At 44.0% G+C, this 13,544-nt stretch overlaps 1 protein-coding gene across 1 annotated transcript in view; it reads right to left on the bottom strand.

Moving 5' to 3' along the window:
* Window positions 1–13,544, bottom strand: part of RYR3 (ryanodine receptor 3) — an 869,465-nt gene that overhangs the window by 313,469 nt on the left and 542,452 nt on the right. The window contains exons 46-48 of the mRNA XM_073552155.1: window positions 13,326–13,434; window positions 11,397–11,517; window positions 115–284 (exon numbers count right to left, since the gene is read on the bottom strand). Of these exons, the coding sequence (XP_073408256.1) occupies window positions 115–284; window positions 11,397–11,517; window positions 13,326–13,434 (400 nt within the window). The remainder of the gene's footprint in view (window positions 1–114; window positions 285–11,396; window positions 11,518–13,325; window positions 13,435–13,544) is intronic.

The raw sequence follows: 13,544 nt of genomic DNA, 5'->3' as shown, positions 1-13,544 counted from the left end.
TCGGACAGAGATAGTGATGAATTACAACAGACGGCTCCAGTAGGGGGGATGGATTAGTTGCTCAGCTTTAAATATTTGCTGGAGCAAGGTGTGAGAAGAACGTAGAGCACTTACTGTGTCAAGAGACGCTGATGCTCTAAGATCAGGTAAGAAGGCCACCTCCAGTAAATGGAGGAGGAAGCTTTGGTCCTTAATACCATACACACGATCCAGGAAAAGCACCATGGGAGCCTTGTGATCAGGGCAGAAGCTGGCTGGCATGTCAGGTTCAAACACTGTGCCATCTGTAAAAAAAGAAATACAAATCTCTCACTCTGCTGCTCTGTATTCTTATTTCTTACAAGCAAACAGATATAGAAATACAAAATCAACTAAGCAGAAAAAAGTCTATTCCATACATCAGCTTGGAGCTGCTTCACCTATAAGATATAAGGAACAGTTGCAGAAATTTCTGCCAAAAATTTGCTGCAGGTAAACATGATATTTATATTAATGAAATCAAACGTGCACTTTAAAATTTTCTATTTTCTTAAAAGCCATTTCCAAATAAACTAAAACCTCGGATTCATTTTTGTTTAAAGAAACACTCCCATCAAAATGTTCCTTCTTTTAATATATTGCAATTATCACATTATATAGCACTGTGTACTTACAATTGCTCATTTTGCCCTTCTACCCAGATAATTCTCCTCTTTTCCATTAGGTCTATGATATCACGTGATTAAGAACTGACTAGCTGAATCCTTCTAAGCTCTATGTATAAACACGAAGTCGCTTTTCCCTGCATGAGTCATACCAATCTTCAACTCTTGACCCAGCAGCTCCGCACTTTTGTAGTGATGACTTATGCAGGGAAAACTGACCTCCTATTTCTACATAGAGCTTAGAAGGATTCATCTCGTCTGCTTGAAATCACGTGATGTCATAGGCCTAATGGAAAAGAGAAAATTTAACTGGGTAGAAAGGCAAAATAAGCAATTGTAAGTACATATCGCTATATAATATGATGACTGTGATATATTAAGAGGATAACAACTTTGATGGGAGTGCTTCTTTAATTTTTTGAAAATTATATGTGATTGGGACAATGCGGACATCAAGTTTCCAATCTATGTTTAGTGGGTATGATCAGAAAGCGCCTTACGCACATTCCATACACGTGTGCCCACAGGCCTACATTAGCCTGATAGGGGCCAAAAGAATGTCTTATTGGTCTTAGGCAGGCCCATAAATTTTAGTGTAATGCAAAATAGTATCAAATATAGTACAGAATAATGTAGTAGACAACATTTTTCCACACAAAGATACCAAAAGTAAAAACTTTTTAACATGAGATTTTATGGGCGACACTATATGGCATCCATCAAAAGGCATATGTTTAATGGGTTTGTCCAGTAAAACAAGCTATCCTCTCAATAGGTGATAACGTGCTGATCCAGGGATGGACAAACTATTGGTCTAGCTTCACAGGGGCCCAAGAAGTAAGGGCGACCACCTCCACCTTCAAAGGAGCTTCTGTCACATAAGGGGTGCATTAAAATGAGCTACTGAACAGCAAGGTGTCCACATACTATTTTTGCACAGGGACCCTCTTTAATCTGTGGCCAACCCTATGTTGGTTCAACTGCCAGAATCTGCACGGATGAGCACCATGGAGCGTTTTTATCCGTGTTGGAATGGAACGGCAGTGCACATGCTCAACTGCAGCTCCATTCATTCCCTATGGGGCTGCTGAGTACTGCACTCGGATTTATCTACAACCCCATTGAGAATGAAGAAAATGTTGGCGGGGCGCCACCATTTTGTTACTGGATAAAAGTGGATAGGTGATAAAGGGGTTGTCTGGTGAAAACAAGTTAACATATACATCTGGTAGTTTTCAGGAATGTACTGTACAGAGGCCATAGGCTTCATGTGATCAGAGGCCAAGAATAAAAAGTACTGCAGTCAGATGTCTCAAACTATAATATTTCTTATTTATTTCCATATTAACCCCTTCACCCCCAAGGGTGGTTTGCACGTTCATGACCGGGCCAATTTTTACAATTCTGACCACTGTACCTTTATGAGGTCATAACTCTGGAACGCTTCCATGGATCCCGGTGATTCTGACATTGTTTTCTCGTGACATGTTGTACTTCATGTTAGTGGTAAAATTTCATTCAAATAACTTGCATTTATTTGTGAGAAAAACGGAAATTTGGCGAAAATTTTGAAAATTTCGCAATTTTCCAACTTTTAATTTTTATGCCCTTAAATCACAGAGATACGGCACACAAAAAACTTGATAACTAACATTTCCCACATGTTTACTTTACATCAGCACAATTTTGGAACCAAAATTTTTTTTTGTTAGGAAGTTATAAGGGTTAAAAGTTGACCAGCGATTTCTCATTTTTACAACACCATTTTATTTTTAGGACCACATCACATTTGAAGCCACTTTGAGGGGTCTATATGATAGAAAATACCCAAAAGTGACACCATTCTAAAAACTGCACCCCTTAAAGTGCTCAAAACCACATTCAAGAAGTTTATTAACCCTTTAGGTGCGTCACAGGAATTTTTTTGAATATTTAAAAAAAAATGAACATCTAACTTTTTTTCATAAAAAAAATACTTCAGGTTCAATTTTTTTTATTTTACCAAGGGTAACAGGAGAAATTGGACTGCAAAAGTTTTTGTGCAATTTGTCCTGAGTACGCAGATACCTGATATGTGGGGGGGAACCACTGTTTCGGTGCATGGCAGAGCTCAGAATGGAAGGAGCGCCGTTTGACTTTTTCAATGCAAAATTGGCTGGAATTCAGATTGGACGCCATGTCACGTTTGGAGAGTCCCTGATGTACCTAAACAGTGGAAACCCCCTACAAGTGACCCCATTTTGGAAACTAGACCCCCCAAGGAACTTATCTAGATATGTGGTGAGAACTTTGAACCCACAAGGGCTTTACAGAAGTTTATAACGTACGGCGGTACAATTAAAAAATCATATTTTTTCCACAAAAATGATCTTTTCACCCCAATTTTTATTTTCCCAAGGGTAACAGGACCCTAAAAGTTATTGTGCAATTTGTCCTGAGTACGCTGACACCCCACATGTGGGGGTAAACCACTATTTGGGCACATGGCAGAGCTCGGAAGGGAAGCAGCGCCATTTGACGTTTTTGGCTGGAATTGAGATCGGACACCATGTCGCGTTTGGAAAACCCCTGATGTACCAAAACAGTGGAAACCCCCCACAAATGACACCATTTTGGAAACTAGACCCCCTAAGGAACTTATCTAGATGTGTGGTGAGAACTTTGAACCCCCATGGGCTTCACAGAAGTTTATAACATAAAGCCATACAATTAAAAAATCATATTTTTTCCACAAAAATGATCTTTTCACCATCAATTCTTATTTTTCCAAGGGTAACAGGACCGTAAAAGTTATTGTGCAATTTGTCCTGAGTACGCTGAAACCCCACATGTGGGGGTAAACCACTATTTGGGCGCATGGCAGAGCTCGGAAGGGAAGCAGCGCCATTAGACGTTTTTGGCTGGAATTGAGATCGGACACCATGTCGCGTTTGGAAAACTCCTGATATACCAAAACAGTGGAAACCCCCCACAAATGACACCATTTTGGAAATTAGACCCCCTAAGGAACTTATCTAGATGTGTGGTGAGCACTTTGACCCCCCCAGTGCTTCACAGAAGTTTATAATGCCCGGGCGTGAAAATAAAAAATTCGCATTTTTTCCACAAACATGATCTTTTAGTCACCATTTTTTTATTTTCCCAAGGGTACCAGGAGAAATTGGACCCCAAAAGTTGTTGTCCAATTTGTCCTGAGTATGCTGATACCCCATATGTGGGAGAAAACTACTGTATGGGCACACGTCGGGGCTCGGAAGGGAAGTAGTGATGTTTTGGAATGCAGACTTTGATGGAATGGTCTGCGGGTGTCATGTTGCCTTTGGAGAGCCCCTAATGTACCTAAACAGTGGAAACCCCCCACAAATGACACCATTTTGAAAACTAGACCCACTAAGGAACTTATCTAGATGTGAGGTGAGCACTTTGAACCCCCAAGAGCTTCACAGAAGTTTATAATGCCAGGGCATGAAAATAAAAAAATCGTATTTTTTCCAGAAACATGATCAATTAGTCCCCAATTTTTTCATTTTCCCAAGGGTAACAGGAGAAATTGTACCCCCAAAAGTTGTTGTCCAATTTGGCCTGAGTACGCTGACACCCCATATGTGGGAGAAAACTACTGTATGGACACACGTCGGGGCTCGGAAGGGAAGCAGTGACGTTTTGGAATGCAGACTTTGATGGAATGGTCTGCGGGTGTCATGTGCGTTTGGAGAGCCCCTGATGTACCTAAACTATTGAAACTCCCCACAAGTGACCCCATTTTGGACACTAGACCCCCCACGGAACTTATCTAGATGTGTGGTGAGCACTTTGAACCCCCAAGTGCTTCACAGAAGTTTATAACACTCGGACGTGAAAATAAAAAAAATCATTTTTTTCCACAAAAATGATATTTTTGCCCCCAATTTTTTATTTTCCTAAGGGTAACAGGAGAAATTGGACCCCAAAAATTGTTTTGCAATTTGTCCTGAGTAGGATGATACCCTACATGTGGGGTTAAACACTGTTTGGGCGCATGGCAGAGCTTGGAAGGGAAGGAGCAACATTTGACTTTTTCAACTCAGAATTGGCTGGAATTGAGATCAGACGCCATGTTGCATTTGGAGAGCCCCTGATGTGCCCAAACAGTGGAAACCCCCCAATTATAACTCCAACCCTAACCCCAACACACCCCTAACCCTAATCTGAACCCTAACCCTAGCCCTAACCCTAGCCCTAACCCTAATGGGAAAATGGAGATAAATACTTTTTTTTTAATTTTATTATTTTTCCCTAACTAAGGGGGTGATGACGGGGGGTTTGATTTACTATTTATGGCAGTTTTTATGTTTGGCAGCTGTCGCACGCTAAAAGACGCTTTTTATTGTAAAAATAGTTTTTGCATCACCACATATTGAGAGCTATAATTTTTCCGTATTTTGACCCACTGAGTCATGTGAGGTCTTATTTTTTGTGGGACGAGTTGACGTTTTTATTGGTACAATTTTCGGGCACGTGACATTTTTTGATCGCTTTTTATTCATATTTTTGGGACACAGAATGAACAAAAACCAGCGTTTCATGAATTTCTTTTGGGGGGTGCGTTTACACCGTTCCGCGTGCGGTAAAATTGATAAAGCGGTTTTATTCTTCGGGTCAGTACGGTTACAGCGATACCTCATTTATGTCATTTTTTTATGTTTTTGTCGGTTTTATGCACTGAAAACTATTTTATATAAAAAATAATTATTTTTGCATCGCTTTATTCTGCGAGCTATAACTTTTTTATTTTTTCGCTGATGATGCTGTTTTGCAGCTCGTTTTTTGCGGGACAAGATGACGTTTTCAGCGGTACCATGGATATTTATATGCGTCTTTTTGATCGCGCGTTATTACACTTTTTGTTTGGCGGTATGATAACAAATCATTATTTTTTGCTTCGTTTTTTATTTTTATTTTTTAAGGGGTTCGCTAAAGGGGTTAACTAATGGGACAGTTTTATAGGGCGGGTCATTACGGACGCGGCGATACCTAATATGTGTACTTTTATTGTTTGTTTTTTTTTTATTATTTCCAAAAAATGGATTTATTGGGGGAATATTTTTTTTTTTTTCTCATTTATTTGGCGATTTTTTTTAAATTATTTTTACACTTTTTTTATTTTTTTTTTTACTTTATTAAATAGTCCCAGGTGGGACATCACTGTCCTGTGACAGATCGCTGATCTGTCACATCACAGATCACTGTGACAGTTCAGCGATCTGACACAGGCACTGCAGAAGGCTTCCTCATGCCTGCGCTTTGCAGGCACTGAGGAAGCCAGCTTCTTCAGGCCCCCGAAGGCCCCCGTCGCCATCTTGGATTCGGGGGCCTGGAGGAAAGGAGCCCCCCGCAGCAGCGCTGCACATTGCGCTGCCGTGGGGGGCTCAGGGAAGCACGGAGGGAGCCCCCTCCCTGCCGATGCTTCCCTTTAACCCCCGGTACACCGCGATCATGTTTGATCACGGTGTGCAAGGGGTTAACGTGTCGGGGGCGGTCCGTGACCGCCCCTGACACATTGTGCCGGGTGTCAGCTGTGATAATCAGCTGACACCCGGCCGCGATCAGCGGCGCTCACCACGTGGGCGCCGCTGATCGCGCTAGACGTACTATCCCGTCCATGGGCATAGGGGCCCAGGTCCCATGGACGGGATAGTACGTCTCATGTCAGGAAGGGGTTAAGATCAATATTTTCCATCACTAAGCTAAAACCAGGAATAATTTCCAAACCTGGATAACAATCAAATCCTTCCATTGCTTTTTGTTTGGTCACTAAATAATACATACATTAACCCCTTAATGACCGCCAATACGTCTTTTTACTGACCTAAGATATAATTGAATAGCATCCACATACAGGTGACAATCCAGCAGCTGTCGGCTGTACACTATAGCTGACAACTTGCTGTTGTGAGTTCATTTTTCCCTTCACCATTGAGGTCTGATGAACTCCCTCCTCTAGTGAAGGAAGGTAGTGAGCAGGGCCGGACTGGGACTAAAATTCAGCCCTGGCATTTGAAGTTACACAGGCCCACTAGTCACATGGTGACTATATAATATCTTTGTACACTTGTAGTTTACAAGAACTGAGAGGGGATTAACACGACTATATAACATGTAGTCATATCTGTGCCCAGTATTTCAGCTCAGTCCTATTTATTGCTTTTAGGTACAGTACTCCTCCCAAATCTCTGTCCCCTTTTGTATGCATGATTACAGAATTCCTGGCAGAACTGCTCTCTATTGGGCAACCAGACCCCCTGGTCATAGCCGCCCCTATCATACCTCCCAACTTTTGAAGAAGGGAAAGATGGACAAAGACTGCGTGCGCCGCTGCAAATTTTGGCCACGCCCAGCCACACCCATTTCACAACTAGTCACACCCATGTCCACACCTAATCGCACCCATTTAGCACTGCTGATCACACTGACTGGTACTGAGGGCACAGTGGCTGGCATTATGGGCACACTGACTGGCACTAAGGAAGAGAGAAAACAGAGAGAGAGAGAAAAAAGTAAACAGAGAGAGCGAGAAAGAAAGGGGAAAGAAAGAAAGAACAGTGAGAGACAAAGAAAGAACAGTGAGAGACAGAGAAAGAACAGAGAGAGAAAGAGGGGAAAGAAAGAAAGAACAGAGAGAGACAGAGAAAGAACAGAGAGAGAAAGAAAGAAGTAAAGAAAAGAAAGAACAGAGAGAAAGAGAGGAAAGAAAAAGAAAGAAAGAGGGGAAGAAAGAACAGAGAGAGAAAGAAAGAACAGAGAGAGAAAGAAAAAGAGAGAAAGAAATAAAGAAAGATTCTACAAAGATACTATAGCAGCCCGGCTCCCATTATAGTGCCCACCTGAGCCTCCCGGTGCAGGACCTATCATGATCCGCTCACATGGCCGGCATCCCCGTTTCCAAGGCGATCCTGCTGTCTGCGCTGTCGGAGGAGGACACGGTGATGGATCTGAAGCATTCCTGGTTCCGTCACAATCTCCTCAAGAAATTCTCATTTCCAGTCAGCTTCCAGCACATCACTTCAGGTGGAACGTCATGTGTGTGTTTTAAAATGCTCCTCTGGGCTCCGCCGTGTACTCCTGTGTCCGTGGGAAAAGCCCGCTTTGTATGCTTTGTACACACTTGGCTCCGCTCCGTACATCCCGTACACATATGGCTCCACTCCATACACACACGGCTCCACTCTGTCCACCTCGTACACGCGTGGCTCCTCTCCGTACACCTCATACACACACGGCTCCTCTCCGTACACCTCGTACACGCGCGGCTCCACCTCGTACACACACACACACGGCTCCGCTCCGTACACCTCGTACACGCGCGGCTCCACCTCGTACACACACACGGCTCCGCTCCGTACACCTCGTACACACACACGGCTCCTCTCCGTACACCTCGTACACACACACGGCTCCACTCCGTACACCTCGTACACGCGCAGCTCCACCTCGTACACGCGCGCGGCTCCGCTCCGTACACCTCGTACACACGGCTCCTCTCCGTACACCTCGTACATGCACGGCTCCTCTCCGTACACCTCGTACACGCGCGGCTCCTCTCCGTACACCTCATACACACGGCTCCTCTCCGTACACCTCGTACACGCGCGGCTCCTCTCCGTACACCTCGTACACGCGCGGCTCCTCTCCGTACACCTCGTACACGCGCGGCTCCTCTCCGTACACTTCGTACACGCGCGGCTCCGCTCCGTACACCTCGTACACGCGCGGCTCCGCTCCGTACACGCGCGGCTCCTCTCCGTACACCTCGTACACGCGCGGCTCCTCTCCGTACACCTCGTACACGCGCGGCTCCTCTCCGTACACCTCGTACACGCGCGGCTCCTCTCCGTACACCTCGTACACGCGCGGCTCCTCTCCGTACACCTCGTACACGCGCGGCTCCTCTCCGTACACCTCGTACACGCGCGGCTCCTCTCCGTACATCTCGTACACACGGCTCCGCTCCGTACACCTCGTACACCCACGGCTCCGCTCCGTACACCTCGTACACACGGCTCCGCTCCGTACACCTCGTACACACACGGCTCTGCTACATCCACACTGTAAATCCTGACCCCACACATACTTACCTCAACCAGCACCATGACAACAGCAAAGCAGAGTCTTGCAGACGGTAGAGGCAAGGCTGAGCACACAGGACCTGTGATGAGGTCACAGGAGGGGCGGAGTCAGGGGTGACATGATCGGGGGTCTGGACAAAGGCTCCTGATCATGTGACCCCCTGACTCCTCCCCTCCTGTGACCTCATCAAAGGTCCTGAGAACAGAGCGAGCAGGCAAGCGAGTGCGACGCTGTGAGTGGCTGTGAGTGGCTGTGGGGGGAGGGGGTCTCATGCTAAGGCGAGGATGGGGGGCGAGGATGGGGGGCGAGGGGGGGGCGTGGCAGCTTATCTCCCTGCAGTGCGGGAGGAACTTGAAACTATCAGTGCCCGCAGAGGGCCGGCGGCAGGAGCAACAGTGGCCGCAGCAGCTGGCAAGCGGCCAGATGATCGGGCGCTGCCGCCCGCGGCCCACGTGAAAGCGGCCCAGCGGGAAAATGCCCGGTTGGTTTTATTGCCCATCCGGGCCTGGTAGTGAGACTGATTACCAAACACCTGGGCAGCTAGATGATGACTGGGTGGCTGGAATTGAGGACTGGATATAAGGCTGCCGACGCCCTTCTTCCTGGCTGGTGATTTTCCTGCTGGATTCTTGGAGACCAGTCTGATTCCTGCAACTCAAAGCTAAGTTTTTCTGCTCTGCTTTGTACTCTTCAGTTTTGTTTTTGTTTTGCCTTGTTTTTTGGGAGTTCTGCCGTCCCCGGCCGGGGGTGAGCTAAATTCCATTTTTGTCTCTGATCTGTTGTTATTTTGCTCTGTCTTCAGAATATACCTGAGTACTGATATAGTCTTTTGAAGCCTAGCGACTTCAGGGCCTGTTTTTCCTATCAGTCGGTTGGCTCATTTTGATAGGGTTTTTGCGGATGGCAGACAACAGCTTTCCTATCCTGTCCTATGTAGTTAGCTTGGGCCCCATCATTTGCTAAACCTATCTTTCTATCTGTGTTAGTGTTTTCATCTTGCTTCACCGTCATTATATGTTGGGGGCTGCCTATTGCTTTGGGTCTGCTCTGGGGCAGTTTAGTTTTTCCACTTTCTGTCTTTAGGCTATATAGTTCTCCGGCTGTGATCGAGGGGTCTAGGGCACCGTAGGAACCCCCCACGGCTACTGCTAGTTGTTGTGGATAGGTTCAGGGGTCTGCAATCCGATAGCTGCCAACCTCTCTGGTTTTTCTGGACTTAGCTGGTATTTTGTTTTTTCCTCCTTCGGTGACTCATCATAACAACTTGCTGTATCAGCCACAATCAGTGCTGGCATCGTCCAAATCTGTTTAACCCCTTAGATGCTGCTGTCAATAGTGACTACATCATATAAATGGTTAACAGAGTGTGGGGGCTTCCTCTTTATCCCAATTGGTGCCCTGAGATCATGAATGTGTGGTCCTGATGTTTGCCATGTCAATTCATGGCCAAATAGCGGCCTTAGAGTCTGCTGGCTATAGTGACCTGTTTAGAAGTTAGCGACATTTAGGTGGTAAAAAAAACACTTTTTCATTCCAATCATGCCACTTTGCATTAATTCCTGAAAATCATCTGAAGGGTAAATAAACTACCTGTCAGCAATTTTCAATATGTCTGGGGGTGCTGTTTTTAAAATGGTATTACTTTTGGAAGTTTTCCAGTATATGGGACCCCCAAAGGCACTTCAAACCTGAATTTCAAAAGAATAAATTTTGTAAATTTCCTTGAAAAAATGAAAAATTACAATGTGCCACGAAAAACAGTGTCAAAATCATTGGAATTTGTTATAACAATACAGAGTTAATACCACATAAAAGAACACTGGTCACATTTAAAAAATTTGGCCCGATCACTAAGGGGTTAAGGTGTACATGAGTTGAGTTTGCACAAGCAGCAGAGAAGGATTTGTAATTTATTACTTACTATTTTATTTCTATAGACCTGTAGGGGAACCTACAGATTAACCTTCACTTTGTAAGTAATCACGGGCAACAAACAAAAAACTAACTGAAAAGGCTTCACTCACACAGCCAAAGTATAGCTCATATGAAAGTTGTTACACACGTCTTGTGTATCCTGGGCTCTTCTCCCTTTTCCTGGGCCCACTGCCCTCTGTTGTGCTCCAAGTAGGGTTTTGCAATTTGCCCGGCATGGATCACCTTCCTAGACTTATTAAGGCCCATTGACGCACACACCTTTGTCTTAGAATTGAGACTCTTGCATTCCTTGTTTTGTATGCTCCATTATCTGCACTATGGTGTTTCAACTAGCATCTATGCCTGCTGGGTTTCCCTCCATCTGTCTGTTTGTTCCTGAGTTTCTAGTTAATTCTAGTCCCCTCAATAACCTGTGTCCTTGGAAGTTGCACCAATGCCGGAAGTCCGTGTGCCCACCTGGACCAGAACCTTAGCAGATCCACCTCACATGGTGAGCCCTAACAAATGTCATATAACCTTGGCCCATACCAGAATCAGATCCTGTTCCCATCATGTGTTCTATTGAATAAGATCTATTTTGGCACTGAAGTCACACTGATTTTTCATTTGGTCATGTTAATACTACAGTACATCAAAATGGACTAGAAAGTAGTTCAGCTTGTTGATAGAAATGATGAAGATACAATTACGTTAGGTGCTATCACACTTTACCTTTGTTAAAAGCAGGCAGTTTTAAGGGGATGCTAATAATCCCAACAAGATCTTCCGTGGGTACCAGGGATCGGAGGATAGATCGAATTCTTATAGCTTCACCTTTACCAGCTTGGATCAACTACAGACACAACAGGAATTCAGCACTTAACATGCGAGCACATAGGTACGTACTTACACACAATATTTATAATTAACCACCGTCTATTAAATGAAAAAGCAATTGCAGCTTCTATTGTGTCTACATGCTACATAGTGAGACTATTTATGACCCCTGCTTGTATTTATATCAATGACGAGCGCCAGTTACCTAGGTTTGCTAAAATGTTTAACAAAGAATGGGTTAAATGCACTTAATTACTTTAACCAATAATACTGCATGTGGGCCAAGCACATATTTTATAGTTTTTAGTCTATCATGATATGAAATATCTTTAATTTTCAGACAATATAAGCTGGACTGACAAAGCCATAACTATTTTATTAATTTTTAACTGAAGGACTTCTTTTTTGAGGAACAGGTTACTGTAGTTCTTATTTGAACCATTATATATTTTGGAGGGAAAAAAACTAAATAGGTAAGGTGAACAATGGGTCATTGCTAGGGATGAGCGAATAGCTTCAGATAAGTGCTTATCCGAATAGCTATAGCGCTTCCCGAATAGCTGCACAGATAACCCCGATACCTGGAGCGCTCCCAATAATCAGCTGATTGGCGCCAGATCTGCATGTGTCATAGCCGTGTGACATTCACAACACATGCATGGAGAGCCCAACAAATCGCTATTTGATGCATGCGTTGTGACTGTCACACAGCCGTGACACATGCAGCTGCGGCGCCGATCAGCCGATCATCGGGAGCGCTCTAGGTATCTGGGTTCCCGATGCAGCTATTCGGTAAGCGCTATAGCTAGTCGGATAAGGACTTATCCGAAGCTAGTCACTTATCCCTAGTCGTTGCACCTTGCCTACAGCATGGGTCGTGAGCTTTTGCTGACATATTCTGTAAAATCGTCACAGACGACCATGTTCTTTCGACCTCTGTCTGACCATCTGACCAGTTTGTGACTGTATTGTTATACCACTTGGTTACCTGTATGGGAGAGCACAGCTGACTGTCAATATCAATACTGCTCTTTCACATAAAAATATTTTAAAAAAAATAAAATAAAATGCATTATTTAGGCGGGAAAGGCTTTTTAAATACAAATTCATTAAAGAGTTTTCCAGTTTTGGAAGACCTCTGTCCCAAGGTGCAGTTTGTTCTTATAAAACAAACTTTGCTTTAATTAACCTTCCTGGGCACAATGCAGCTCCTGGTGTTTGTTATTGTCTGTAGTGCTGAGGTTGCATCAACAGGACTGCAACCAATAAATGAACAAGGGAGTTCTTCCCATGTCGAAGGCATGAGCGGCTCAGGTCACCGATTGGCTGCAGCACTGCCAGTGTGATGGTCTGGCTGCAGAGAGAAGACATGGGACAGTGGTGTCGACTCAGTGATGGACCCAAGGAGGGTAAGTAAATAACAGTTTGCTTTTAAACAAATCGTGCCTAGGGACAGGGGTTTCAAAGACCACAAAACCTTTTAAAATTAATGCTAATTTTTTACCAACTACTTGAAGCAGTGATCAATTGATCACTTTAATAATGCATAAAAAAATAAAGAGATATTTTATGCAATTACTGCCCATCAGCAATAATGGCCTAATGGACATATGCTTATAGCAGACCTGCGGCCACACTAACCTCTAAGGGCCCCCGAGATTGCATGACAGGGCGTTGATGTCTATCTGCTAGTCTGGCATAATATATAACTTACATGTTTTTGTATTTCATTCTTGTTGAATTAAATAAAATGTCTGAAATATTTGCATGGCTGTGTTTCGCTTCTAAATTGTGTGTTTTTGTATATTCGTGAATGTCACGTACATGTGGTTCTGGTGCACAGCGCCCCAGAAGGTCAATAAGGGCAGAATAGAAAGACATTATAGCATTTCCCATGTGTACGATCTCTTCTTCTTCTTCATCTTCCTCGACCCTACATTAACGCATAAAATAAACATAATTACCATTTACATTAATATAATATACTTACATTAATATCATGTATATATTTTAATATATAAGTCAATTCCCTCGTTAAAGCCA

This window comes from Dendrobates tinctorius, unplaced genomic scaffold (genome assembly GCF_039654945.1).
Source record: "Dendrobates tinctorius isolate UK_male_01 unplaced genomic scaffold, ASM3965494v1 ptg000186l, whole genome shotgun sequence".
Lineage (NCBI taxonomy): Eukaryota > Metazoa > Chordata > Amphibia > Anura > Dendrobatidae > Dendrobates > Dendrobates tinctorius.
This window is presented reverse-complemented; position numbering and strand designations above follow the sequence as displayed.